This window comes from Colias croceus, chromosome 30 (genome assembly GCF_905220415.1).
Source record: "Colias croceus chromosome 30, ilColCroc2.1".
NCBI lineage: Eukaryota > Metazoa > Arthropoda > Insecta > Lepidoptera > Pieridae > Colias > Colias croceus.
Window position 1 is genome coordinate 967,494 of NC_059566.1, and position 14,690 is coordinate 982,183.

The 14,690-nt window shown below is 34.8% G+C and overlaps 2 protein-coding genes across 2 annotated transcripts; one reads left to right on the plus strand and one right to left on the minus strand.

Annotated features, from left to right (window-relative positions):
- The first annotated feature begins 471 nt into the window (after positions 1–471).
- On the plus strand, positions 472–1,365 carry LOC123704511 (myb-like protein D). The gene has a single exon (XM_045652891.1). The coding sequence runs from the start codon at positions 472–474 to the stop codon at positions 1,363–1,365; it is 894 nt and encodes a 297-aa protein (XP_045508847.1).
- Positions 1,366–2,603: 1,238 nt separating this feature from the next.
- Positions 2,604–14,674, minus strand: LOC123704771 (adenylyltransferase and sulfurtransferase MOCS3). Its single transcript, XM_045653268.1, has 11 exons — positions 14,504–14,674; positions 13,918–14,009; positions 13,112–13,245; positions 12,454–12,574; positions 11,741–11,891; positions 8,913–8,996; positions 7,677–7,779; positions 6,463–6,573; positions 4,949–5,055; positions 4,186–4,417; positions 2,604–2,963 (listed from the first exon to the last, which is right to left on the minus strand). The coding sequence occupies exons 1-11, from the start codon at positions 14,603–14,605 to the stop codon at positions 2,809–2,811; spliced, it is 1,392 nt and encodes a 463-aa protein (XP_045509224.1). The 5' UTR covers positions 14,606–14,674; the 3' UTR covers positions 2,604–2,808.
- Between the last annotated feature and the right edge of the window lie 16 nt (positions 14,675–14,690).

Genomic DNA, 14,690 nt, shown 5'->3' on the forward strand with positions numbered 1-14,690 from the left:
CACAGTGTGTAGTTTATATCCAATTTGAAAGATAGTATAGGTAGTTCATATTTATATTATGACTAGTTTTCCACCCGCGCAGTCAAAGAAAAACCCGCATAGTTTCGGTTCCCATGGGATTTCCGGGATAAAACCTATCCTATGTCCTTTTTCGGGTATCAAAATATCTCTATACTAAATTTCATGCAAATTCGTTCAGTAGTTAAGGCATGATTGAATAACAGACAGACAGACAGAGTTACTTTCGCTTTTATAATATTAGTATCGATTATTGATAATAACATCATAGTGCACAGTATATTATTTTAAATCAATATACGATACACAATTAATGTATCGTTAATTAAATTTCATTAAAATACTTCTTGGTTTTCAGTACTACAAACACACATATTTGCTACAAAGAACCTACACGAAGTAGATATTCTAGAGCCTAAAAAACCTTTACCAGCTGAATATGAATCAAATAAGATGCATGTCAAAATTCCTATATTCCTAAGCAATGACAAAAGAAAAATATCTCTACGAATTGACGATGCAAATCTAAATAAATATAACCAAGCTAGAAGGCATATAATTAAAGATAAAGTATTGACAGATAGTAATAAAATACGCGAAGATGACCATGAACAAGACACTACATTGAAACTTACAGAAAATAATGCTAGGAGACTTATAAATAACTTTTTAAAGTTACATGATACACTAGCAAGACGAAATAATGACCATGATAATATAGACATGAGAGAATTAAATGCTAGAAGGAATTTAGAACATTCTGATCATAATAATTTAGAAGCGAATGGAGGGCCAAGTTTTCTCTACAATATTAGAAGATATGCTAATAATAATGAAGAAACAAATCATAATTTCAGACGGGACAATACAGAAAATAAAGATTTAAACGTCCATAGACAAAACTTAGAACATAACACAGATGGTAGAAGACAAGGCTTAATTCTACTATCTCTGGATGAAGACCATTATAATAATAACCGAAATGAGAATATACAACAAAACTTTGATGTTAATGATAATGAATTTAAAAACCTTAATGATAGACGACTACTAGGATATATTCCAAATAAAGAGAAGTATCGACCCAACATAATTTTGTTATCACTCAACAACCCAGATTTAAAAGAAATTAATGCTCTTCTTCATAATAATTACATGGAAAATAGAAGGAATTTTCAACGAGTGAAAAGCCAAGGGCATAGTTATGCAGAGGCAATACAGGAAAGCAATTTATTAAATCATTTAAAAAAGATTCGACGCGGCAAAGCAAGGCGTGATGATAAAAATGACGAAGAGGAATTACGCTATGATTTGGAAGATGACAGATTGATTTGGAATATTGAATGATTTAAATATGTATTTATTATAGTGTTTTATTTTACCCAGCTACATTAATTTGTTATGTGAGCTAATGGGAGTTATGGGAGTTGCGTCGCTACGTGCGCGCACTTTCTTACTAGCCCATAGAGTTGATGGGAGAGACTAAATAGTTGCGGAGACAAAAGTTGAACTTGCGCGCTAGCTCTAATATGTTTTATGTATTTTTATTTGAAATTTTTCCAAACCACAATTTCAAGCAACAACTAAATTCAAGTTTTCTATAGCTTGATATTATCTATATCTATATAATTATATGATCTATACTCTACGCTACTATAAAGCTGAAGAGTCTGTTTGTTTGAACGCGCTAATCCCAGGAACTACTGAAAAATTATTTCGGTGTTAGGTAGCCCATTTATCGAGGAAGGCTATAGGCTATATAATATCATCACGCTAAGACCAACAGGAGCGGAGCAATGCGAATGAAACCGCAGAGCACAGCTAGTGATAGATATAACTATATTACTGTAGTTTCATTTAAATCCGTCCAGAAGTTTTTTCGTGAAATCAGAGACAGGGGGTTTTAAACACTAATCAATAAAAAAAACATAATATTTCATATTTTTTATTAACAATAATATAAAAGTCCTTACTACATATACATTGGTACAAATATTACAATATGTATTGCATATTCAACTTACGAACAACATTTTGGTTCAAATTCTGTAGTTTGTAAGATCGAATTTCGCTCATAATAGAGTTTTATGAAGTAGAATAATAATGAGATTACTTCTATATTCTAGTAATTTCATAAAAAGTTCTAGAAAAAGACATTTTATATCAAACTTCTAAAATTGTTTTTAATTATTTAAGGTAGAAATAACAATAACACTTACAATCGCGCTCAAAAATTGTCCAGATCAAAACTCAGCCTACAACATAAGGCATAGTTTTGTGATGAGCGATACACTACTTTGAACATTACTACCACGAAATAAGGTGTTTATTTATATGAATTTAATATTTTTGAGTCTTGTAATTATAGTAAGTGACATTATTAAAAAAAGTGTGCGTGCTCTAGTGTACTCACGTAAGAAGTGAAACTTCTTTATGACCTTATTTTTCAAAAAATAATTTACTATATGCAACTTTACAGAAATACGTCGAGTCGCGCGTGGTAGGGATAAGAAAATGATGGCGCGTAACGGAAAAATGTCAAGCGTAACGGAAAAATGTTACACTTAATTTTTTTCAAACCCCGATAAAGAAGTTTCACTTCAATAACATTACATTTTTATCAATTTTTGTAGTGAAACTGCTTTAGGCGCTTTGAGAGTAAAACTTCAAGCTCGCGTCAACTATCACGTCATGGATAAGGCGACGATTTTGTTATCTTTGAATCATGTAAGAAGTTTCACTTCTGACACGTGTGTTCTGCATAAGTATATACGTTCTTTTTTAATAATTTTAATATACAGGGAAGTCATGATCTATATATTTAGACCACGCGTGAAGGCCACCAGTCAAATCCTTGATTTTGTTTTTATGTTTGTCTTCGATAACATCGAGAACACGCTTCGCCGCGACTTGAGAATCGTTGCCTCTTCTACAGATGAATGTAACTGTAAAAAAAATGTAGCTTAAATTATTTATTACTAGCTTACCGCCCGCGGCTTAGCCCGCTTTTTCTAAAAGTTAAACCTAATATATTATATACTAAAACCTTCCTCTTGAATCACTCTATGTATTAAAAAAGCATCAAAATCCGTTGCGTAGTTTTAAATATTTAAGCATATAAAGGGACATAGGGACAGAGAAAGCGACTTTGTTTTATACTATGTAGTGATATTATCTTGACTAACATTAAAATGATATTAGGTACAGAGAAGTTATGAGACCCGAGAAAGGACATTGATAATTTTTATCCCGGAAATCCCACAGGAGAAATCTACGCGGGTCTTCTTATACTACGCGGGCGAAGTCACGGGCGGAAAGCTAGTTATCTTTAAAAATACATTTACAGTTTGTCATCGAATGTACAGCTACAGACATAGGTAAAAACAGAAACATAGATATAGCAATAGATATATTATACAGATTAATATATATACATAATATATCGATATAGATACGTATACAGATATAGGTAAAGGTATAAAAATAAATACTTATGTATATAGATATAAACATAGATACATAAATAAATATACGTACATAGTTTATACGTAGATACGGGCATCGATATAGATAATATATATACAGGTATAAATATAGAGATGGATACCGATATAGATACAGATACAGATAAAGGTATAAATATAAATTACCATGACTAGTGCATTTTCTTATTTCCTCTAACAGAGCGTTTAAATTATCCTTATATAAATTATCTATCGGATAATTAACAGCGCCATCTATACAACACATATTGAACTCCGGTTCGCTTCTCACATCGACCAATAGACGCTTTTATAGATATAGATACAGCTACAGATATAGGTATAAATAAAAATATAGAAATGGATATAAACGTAGATACATACATAAATAGATTTGCATAAATATCAATAAAGAAACATATACCTACAGCTACAGATATAGGTATAGATATAAATAAATCGATAAACATACGTAGCCTTTACGTAGATAAACAGGTATAAATATAGATAGATATAAATATACAACTATAGATATAGATATTTACAAATATGAATAACGATACAGATACCTACAGCTACAGATACAGGTAAATGTAAAAATATAAATACAGATAAACATAGTCACATACATAGATATATATTAGGTATCTATATAGATATAGGTAAAGGTATAAACAGAAATTACCATGGCTAGTGCATTTTCTTATTTCCTCCAACAGAGCGTTTAAATTATCCTTATACAGATTATCTATGGGATAGTTAACAGCGCCATCTATACAACACATGTTGAACTCCGGCTCGCTTCTAACGTCTACCAATAGATGGCGTTTATCTAAATTATTATTATCTGTCATTTTTGCCGCCAATTCTGTGGCGGATATTCGATTTTCTGGCGGCAAAATGTCTAGATGGAGATCCTGAAATTATAAAAATAACATTTATTTCACAAACGGAACATATAAAAAAAAGCGTGTGTGCCAAGCACACGTGTCAGAAGTGAAACTTCTTTGGCAAGATTCAAAGATGGCCAAATCGTCGCCTTACTCCATGACATGTATTACCATGACGCGACCTTGATGTTTTACTCTCAACGCGCCTAAAGAAGTTTCACTTGTGTTTGTTTTTAGTTTTTTTTTAACTATAATAAAAATTAGTTTTAATATCATGGGATATATCTATAATATAATAAACCTAACATTATATATTATAACTATCTGTCACGGAAAACGTGCTGCCTTGCTCTTATCCTTTAGGGGTATGAAAAATACTACCTACCTACCCGATATGCAGAGAAATTTTCATTAGAATCGGTCCAACCGTTTTGGAGAGTAACTAACATTATGACACGGGAATTTTATATATTAATCAATATTAAGATTTTATTCTACTATATCTCTGATCTAGCTTTAAATAAATAAAAATAATACAACTATCTCTATCTATCTTACCTTGTCATTCGCTTGTGCGCTACAAAACATTTCGTAATCGACTAGTTTTGTGATCGTCGGATTTTCTGAACATGACGGACATTGGATATTTCGAGCACGAAGTTTCACTGAAATTTTAAATTACTAATCTATACTATATACAGGGTGTCTCACTTTCGGTATACTAAGCTCAAAGGAGGTCATAGTTTTGCATACGCTGAGCACGTAAAAAAATACTTATAAAATTCCAGACGCATTTTTTTCGGATAGATGAATTCTTAAAACTCTATGTGTACACCCATAATAAACAACCCGCCCAACTTTGCCACCAGCACGTGAGCTATCGTTTAAGATTATGTTTTCATAGACAAAATGCTCACATTAGAGAAGCGGTATATGCCGGCTGCGCGAAGTTAGAGAAGAAAACATGGATTTTAAGGAAAAATTTAGCAAAAAATTTTTGACGTAATTTTGTTGTTTAAGTATTTTTTACGTGATCAGTGTATGCAAAACTACAAGTCCTTTCGCGCTTAGTATACCGATAGTGTGACACCTTGTATTATATTTATTATAATATATTGTCAGACGTAAGTTTTGATTTAATATTTTTGTGGATGAATAGTTGTCATTATTTCAAGTCTGAACATGTTTAGCTGTCGAATACTATAAATAGCCGCTTTCCTTTGACTCGTGGCGCATTCGTACGAATCGTGCCCGTGGGGGGGGGGGGGGGGGGGGGCTCGGACGTTGTTTATACGACGTTCGACCCAACTACCCTCACTTTGCTCTCCTACATCAATTAGGTAGCTGTGTAGAATCTCTGTACATTCTTATAACATTCAAACTAATATTTAACCCGGCCTTGCGTGTTATTTCTTATAATATTATTAATATTATAAAGCTGAAGAGTTTGTTTGTTTGAACGCGCTAATCAGGAACTACTGGTCCGATTTGATAAATTATTTTGGTGCTAGATAGCTCTTTTATCGAGGAAGGTATCACGCTAATACCAACAAGAGCGGAGCAATGCGAGTGAAACAGCGGGGCACAGCTAGTAAAATAATACTGAAATTCAAGAGTAAGACTTTATTGTATAATTTATTAGCTTTTAGACACAGCGTGCAAAGCCGCGGGCGGAAATCTAGTTATTTATTTATTTATTTAATTTATGGAACACACAACAATAAATACACATTACATTATATATAAGAAGACATTATCTAATTAATTGTATCTGATGTATTTATCAATTATAGGTGTACACAACATTCGCATTAATAACACTTATACAATTAAATATAAACGAAAGAAAAACATAATCAATATACTACATTATTTTATACGTTACTGGAAAAACTGTGAATAATTTTATGCTTATACTGTGCGAGAGATCCAAAAAATATGTCAAGAACTGGTAAGAGCATTATTTGTTGGTTATAAGTAGCACACATTCATAGTTGTATTAATAGAAGAAGAGATAAAGAGAAGAGATAGAGATTATTACATAAAGAGAAGAGATAGAGATTATTACTTACCAGTCCTAAAGCTCATGTCTTCACCATCGAAAATCAACATTCTCTCGACCAATAATTTGTCTCGAGTATGACCTACTAGAAGTTTGATCGCTTCTAATGCTTGTAACGCACCTGTAATAGTTTATTTATTTATATTTATCTACATAATATTAAAAACTAAAAAAACTCGCTTTTTATAGAAAACCGAACTAAAAAATAGAAAATTTTACTGTCATCGGTCCTCAATAAATCTACAAAGTTTGAACGAAATCTGGCCGTTTAAAGTGGGTCAAAATCGCGCCCAAAGAAGTCGGTTACAAACAAACATACAGGTGAAGCTAATATAAAGCGTGTAATAAAAAAGAGTAGACATCTATTGTACCAAAGGTTGTCTGGAAGAAATCGCTCCAAGCGATAAGACCGCCAATTGTACTTAGCTATTTGTAGTTTGTTTGTTTGAACGCGCTAATCTCAGGAACTAGTGGTCCGATTTGAAAAATTGTTTCGATGTTAGATAGCCCTCATCGAGGAAGGCTATAGGTTATATATCATCACGCTACGACCAACAGGAGCGGGGCAACGCGGGTGAAACCGCGGGGCACAGCTAGTATATAGTAAGTAATTTATTAAATACGGTTTCACCCGCATTGCTCCGCTCCTGTTGGTCTTAGCGAGATGATAATATTTCTCGATGAATGGGCTATCTAACACCGAAATAATTAATCAAATCGGACCAGTAGTTGTTGAGATTAGCGCGTTCAAACAAACAAACCTTTAGCTTTATAATATTATTAAGTACTAGCGGTCCGCCCCGGCTTCGCCCGTGGTACATGTTTACGTTTTCTCTACATAAGAACCATCCTCATACCTACTTCAAGGAATATTAAAAAAAAAAAATTAACGAAATCGGTTCAGCCGTTCTCGAGTTATGCGCTTACCAACACATTTTGCGATTCATTTTTATATTATAGATTATACTAGCTTTCCACCCGCAGCATTGCTCGCGCAGGCAAAGAAAAACCCGCATAGTTCCCGTTCCCGTGGGATTTCCGGGATAAAACCTATGTCCTGGGGTAAAAAGTATCCTATGTCCTTTCTCGGGTATCAAAATATCTCTATACCAAATTTCATGCAAATTGGTTCAGTAGTTAAGGCGTGATTGAGTAACAGACAGACAGACAGAGTTACTTTCGAATTTATAATATTAGTATGGATTAAGTATATAGATAACTTACCTATGGCCCCCGGGACGGGCCCAGCGACGCCATTGGCCGAACAACTGCCGACAGCTTCCGGGGGCGGGGGACGGGGGAACACACAGCGGTAGCATGGCCCCGACTGGGGTATGGGACAAATATAAAAAATTAAGTTTTTTGGTAGGTATATTTTAGTTGCGTTCCGTTTTTATATGTAAGTCCAACTACATTACAGTACTCCAAAATTATCATCATCATCATCATCATCATCAGCCCATATACGTTCCCACTGCTGGGACACGGGCCTCCTATGAGGGTACAGGCCATAATCCACCACGCTGGCCAAGTGCGTGTTGGCGGATGACACATGTCGTCGAACTTTTTAATTCTTCGACATGTCGGTTTCCTCACGATGTTTTCCTTCACCGTTCGAGCAGTGGTGATGTTACAACATGCGCAGATAAATTGAAAAATCAATTTATTTCCTGCGCGCTCGCCTGGTCTCGAACCACGGACTTATCGATTCGAAGTCCGAGGTCTCACCACTGAGCCACCACTGCTCTCTAAAATTAATGCTCCAAAATTAATGCGCATGCAAATATTCGCTAATCACAATCAACAATCGCATTATCACTTTTGGAGTACTGTACTACATTGGTCATTAGAAACACACGAATTTTAATTGAGAATATGGAATCACTTTTTTTAAATATCCTACTAATATTATAAGCGAAAATTTGTTTGGATGTGTGTGTTTGTTACTCTTTCACGCAAATACTAGAACCGATTACAATGAAATTTAGCACACATATAAAGGGTAACTTGGATTAACACACAGGATAGTTTTTTTCCCGGAAATCCCACGGGAACGGGAACTATGCGGGTTTTCCTTTGAAAACGCGGACGAAGCCGCGGGCGGAAATCTAGTGTTTAAATAAATGTCGTCAGTTCGTCTGTAACATAATTGGGCTGGTGATGTTTGCTTTATACAATAGCTTACCGCCCGCGGCTTCGCCCGCTTTGTCTAAAACCTAATAAATTATATACTAAAACCTTCTTCTTGAATCACTCTATCTATTAAAAAAAACCGCATCAAAATCTGTTGCGTAGTTTTAAAGATTTAAGCATACAAAGGGACATAAGGACAGAGAAAGCGACTTTGTTTTATACTATGTAGTGAAGAAAGATACTTTGATTGTTGTTAGATCTTCATTTAAAGGGACTGATAAATCAATTTCAGTCGTGTCTTTTTGAAGCTCGAATGTTAACAATTACCTTATCATCAGGACCCTGACCCCTATATCCATAAATGGTTAACTGCCCTTCCATTTTCAATGCACTTCCTGAAATCAACGGTATCTGAAACATAATTAAACTATTTAGAAATTAAAGACTTTTTAACGGATTTTAAACGCGATTTAATCATTATATTATTTTCCCGACGTTTCGAACACTTTACAGCGAGCGTGGTCACGGGGAGACTGAGATGTTGTACGTCTTGACGGTCATTCACAAATTGTTATTTGTAAACTACCTCCACCTATTCCTCCGTAGTTGGTATGTGGAGTATTTTTCCGGATGTTGGCAGTATTGGCTGATCGTGTCTTCTAGTCTTTTGGTATGTTTGACATGGGATTTTAAATTCTTAATAACAGGATCCCAGGTGTTAGAGAGTTTCAAACCATCTTCTCTATTGAAATTTGGATGTTTTTTAATTTCAATAGCCTCGCGCACAAGTCTTGGAAAAAATTTATTTTCTCTGGCAAGGATTTGTGGTTGGTCAAATCTTATGAAGTGGTTGTTGTCCAGTGTGTGTTCACATACCGCAGACTTCTTGTGACGCCGATGCTTGATATCCGCAATGTGCTCCTTCAGTCGGTTAGCAATGCTTCTTTTTGTTTGGCCGATGTATGAGAGACCACAATCACAGTCTAACTTGTACACGCCTGCTTCTTGTAGAGGAATATTACTTTTAATTGGTCTCAAGAATTGGTTTATCTTCTTGTGCGGCTTATATATAGTTTTAATTGAAGCTCGTCTTAGGATTCTTCCAATTCTGTCAGTAACTCCCTTCACATATGGTAGGTAGGCCGGTTGTCTTTCAACTGTGTGTGGCTTCGTTCGACTCCTGTGATGCTGTGGAGGCGCCTGCAGCTTGTTGTTACGTAGTACCCGCTTGACATGCTGCAGTTCCCCGCTGAGGTGGGCAGCATCACAGAGGTGGCGGGCTCTCTGAAACAAAGATTTACCGACAGAAGCTAGTTGGCAAGGGTGGTGGTGAGATTCACCATTGAGGTACCTATCAGTATGAGTGGCTTTCCTATACACTGTATGGTTGAGCATGCCATCCCGTCCCCTCATTATTAAAATGTCAAGAAAGGCTAGACGGTTGTTAGTTTCTAACTCCATAGTAAATTGGATGTTTTTATGTATGGAGTTAAGATGTTCAAGAACCTCTGTGATGCTGCCCACCTCAGCGGGGAACTGCAGCATGTCAAGCGGGTACTACGTAACAACAAGCTGCAGGCGCCTCCACAGCATCACAGGAGTCGAACGAAGCCACACACAGTTGAAAGACAACCGGCCTACCTACCATATGTGAAGGGAGTTACTGACAGAATTGGAAGAATCCTAAGACGAGCTTCAATTAAAACTATATATAAGCCGCACAAGAAGATAAACCAATTCTTGAGACCAATTAAAAGTAATATTCCTCTACAAGAAGCAGGCGTGTACAAGTTAGACTGTGATTGTGGTCTCTCATACATCGGCCAAACAAAAAGAAGCATTGCTAACCGACTGAAGGAGCACATTGCGGATATCAAGCATCGGCGTCACAAGAAGTCTGCGGTATGTGAACACACACTGGACAACAACCACTTCATAAGATTTGACCAACCACAAATCCTTGCCAGAGAAAATAAATTTTTTCCAAGACTTGTGCGCGAGGCTATTGAAATTAAAAAACATCCAAATTTCAATAGAGAAGATGGTTTGAAACTCTCTAACACCTGGGATCCTGTTATTAAGAATTTAAAATCCCATGTCAAACATACCAAAAGACTAGAAGACACGATCAGCCAATACTGCCAACATCCGGAAAAATACTCCACATACCAACTACGGAGGAATAGGTGGAGGTAGTTTACAAATAACAATTTGTGAATGACCGTCAAGACGTACAACATCTCAGTCTCCCCGTGACCACGCTCGCTGTAAAGTGTTCGAAACGTCGGGAAAATAATATAATGATTAAATCGCGTTTAAAATCCGTTAAAAAGTCTTTAATTTCTAAATGTATAATACTCGCGTAAAATCAAACCCTAGAAAATACTATAATTAAACTATGTTTAAGATACGGTTTTACTTGCGAATTGTAATAAAATATATTATGTGATGCAAATTGGAATAGGATCGATTGAGCGCCATTTTGTGAAGTCATGAGATGTCAATTCCAACTGTTTTTAACCGACTTCAAAAAAAAGGAGGAGGTTATCAATTCGGCCGGTATGTTTTTTTTTTATGTATGTACACCGATTACTCCGATGTTTCTGAACCGATTTACGTGATTCTTTTTTTGTTCGATGCGGGATGGTGTCGAATTGGTCCCATAAAAATTTTATTCGGATAGGCCCAGTAGTTTTTATTTTATGAGCATTTTTGTCTGTAGGTATTTGTAAATTTTACAAGTGCAAGTTTGAAGTCGGTTGTTTTTAACGCAGTTATCACTTGTTCATTCTTATATTGCATAGTAGTAATTCCAATCACTAAAGTTCCTTAATATGTGTATATTTTAAACTCAAAGTCTGTTCTAATATTCAGAACAATTAACATCGTTTAAACAATTTTTTTTTACATTTAGTTAACTATTCTGTTATTAAAGCATCTTCTTTCGTTTTTTAAGGGCCGATTTTTCAATCCTTGGTTAAAACTTATCCGTCCAATAAAGTATTACACGAACATATTACAAGACATTTTTGAAATGGTAGTTTAATATGTTATTCGACGAATAAGTTTTAACCAAGCATTGAAAAATCAGCCCTAAATTATATTTTTTATTTAAAATTCATACTAATTTCTTGTACAAATATAATATTTATTACCTTAGCAATAACAGCGACATCACTCAACATATATCTTGTGGGCACATTGTCAGTACAATCCAAGATGGCGTCGTATTGAGAAGCTATTTCCAGAGCATTCGACGAATCCAGTTGCACTTTGTATGGAGTGACTTTTATTCGGGAGTTTATGCTGTGAAGAATAAAATGTTAAATATAATATGTCAAATTGATTGTTAATTTAAGAATATTTATTAGATGTATGTTTATAAGCCATCTGGTTTCCATAACACAAGTGAAAGCTTAGTATGGGATCAGATCGTGCCGTGTGTGAAAATTGTCTTGAAACATTTATTTATTTTAACACCTTAATTTAAGGTTGATTTTGCTTTAAATCCTGTTTCTTTCGACTAGAATTTTATAAACATACATTTGAGGACAGTTTAAAGTTGACTTTTGCATAGAATTCTAAAAATATCTAGTTATTTGTAATAATGGCTTGTGGTAAACTACATATTCTTTTATACATATCTACGCTAATATTATAAAGCTGAAGAGATTGTTTGTTTGTTTGAATGCGCTAATCTGAGGAACTACTAGTCCGATTTGAAAAATTCTTTTGGTGTTAGATAGCCTATTTATCGAGGAAGGCTATAGGTTATATATCATCTCGCTAAGACCAACAATAGTGGAGCCACGCGGGTGAATCCGCGGGACACAGCTCGTAGTTAATAATAATTAAAATAATATCTTACCTTCTTAAACTATTTGCGGCAGATTCGGCTTTGCTTATGTTTTGTTCTTTCTCAGTATGTAAGAATTGTCTGTGTATATTTGTTATATCCACTGTGTCGTAATCCACTATACCTATTTCACCTGAAAAGTTAAAAAATCGATTTTAAAAATTTAAAAAAAAAATCATGCTTTAAGAAAAATAAACCCTTCTTTAAATTAAATCAGTGTCTAATCTGTTAATAAAAGTATGTTAAAAAATGCAGGCAAAGTTAATCCATACAATACCTTATATTATAAATGCGAAAGTAACTCTGTCTGTCTGTCTGTTACTCAATCACGCCTAAACTACTGAACCAATTTTCATGAAATTTGGTATGGAGATATTTTGATACCCGAGAAAGGACGTAGGCTACTTTTTATCCCGGGGAAAAGACGCAATCCCGGAAATCCCACGGGAACGGGAACTATTCGGGTTTTTCTTTAACTGCGCGGGCGAAGCCGCAGGCGGAAACCTAGTTAATAATAAATTATGAATGATTACTTTAAGAACTGCTTGCTATCAAGGATTAGTGACAATACAACAATTTCATTACTTCTTATTGAAGCAAGTTGTTTAGTTTCTATAAACTTTATTTATTTCTATTTAAAAGTTGATTTGATTTCAAATATAAGTCATACCAACGCCAGCACCCGCTAAGTACACAGCAGCTGGGCACCCTAGGCCTCCCGCCCCGACAATTAGGAGTTTGCCCTTCATCAGTTTCTCTTGGCCGGAGACACCTATATCTGGTAGAAGAATCTGTCGGCTGTATCTGGAAATATGAATAAATTGTATTAATTTTGTCTCTTATTAGTTATTTAGAGGTAATATATGGTTGCTAGCTGCGCTCTGCGGTTTCACACGCTTCTTTTGGTCTTAGCGTGATGATATATAGCCTATTGCCTTCCTCGATAAAAGGGCTATCTAACACTGAAAGAATTTTTCAAATTGGACCAGAAGTTCTTGAGATTAGCATTAGGGCCGATTTTTCAATGCTCGGATAAAACTTATTTGTCGAATAATGTATAAAACTACCATTTTAAAAACGTATTCTAATTGCCCGTATTTGACAGTTTACGTGACATTTTAATATTAACGTGTAATACTTTATTGGACGGATAAGTTTTATCCAAGCATTGAAAAATCGGCCCTTAGAAAAATAAGGTCATAAAGAAGTTTCACTTCTTACGTGTGTACACTAGTACACGCACACATTTTTTTTATTTTGTCTGTCAGCGAGATACATTTTGTTTTTTTAATATATTAAATAAAGGCATAGAGAGAAATAAAACAGTTTGAGTACATGTTATAAATACCTTTCAATAGCCCATTTTGGAATGCTGTCACCAAATTGTACTTTTAAACTGTTTGTTTTATCCAAATCACCATTTTTACTGTTGATTTGTGCCTGAAAATCAATTACATGTAAAATTGTTATAAATACCTTTCAATAGCCCATTTTGGAATGCTGTCACCAAATTGTACTTTTAAACTGTTTGTTTTATCCAAATCACCATTTTTACTGTTGATTTGTGCCTGAAAATCAATTACATGTAAAATAGTTACATCTAATGGGAAATTTATTAGAAAGAGAAGTCAGAGATGTATGAAAATACCATTAACTAGCTGTGCCCTGTGGTTTTACTTACATTGCTCCACTCTTGTTGGTCTTAGTGTGATGATATATAGCCTACTAGTGGTCCGCCCCGGCTTCGCCCGTGGTACATATTTCGCAATGTAAGGTAGCCTATGTCCTTTCTCGGGTATCAATTCAAAATCGGGTACAAATTGGTTCAGTAGTTTAGGCGTGATTGAGTAACAGACCGACAGACAGACTTACTTTTGCTTATTTGGATTACTGACTTACTATTGCTGCTTGTTTGGATATATAACCGGTCAATACTAATAGAAATCTGGATTCATTTGTAATATTTGACAATAGCATTTATTCTAATAGTTATACAAAGCAGAACCGAATCGTTTCTGTACAAATAACTTGTAAAAATATATAAAAACACGACGATACACACCGTACCCATTTTTTCTTTTACGTCAATCAATTCTTGCTCTTTACATTCTAGTTTCTTGCGTATTTCCAATATTTCCTTTTCCAATTTACTCACGATGTCCATTTCGGTTAATGTTTAAGTTAATATTAGTGTTTTAATTTTATTGGGAAATACCTTTAAGTTGTAACTTGTGAAAAGTGAATTGAGA

Excerpts from the sequence above, each read along its gene's own strand:
- LOC123704511 (XM_045652891.1), top strand. The coding sequence starts at position 472 with ATGCATGTCAAAATTCCTATATTCCTAAGCAATGACAAAAGAAAAATA.
- LOC123704771 (XM_045653268.1), bottom strand. The coding sequence starts at position 14,605 with ATGGACATCGTGAGTAAATTGGAAAAGGAAATATTGGAAATACGCAAG. Across the intron at positions 7,780-8,912 it reads GTCAGGGTCCTGATGATAAG|TCGGGGCCATGCTACCGCTG; the intron begins GTAATTGTTAAC and ends CCCATACCCCAG. Across the intron at positions 6,574-7,676 it reads GCCCGTCCCGGGGGCCATAG|GTGCGTTACAAGCATTAGAA; the intron begins GTAAGTTATCTA and ends AAACTATTACAG.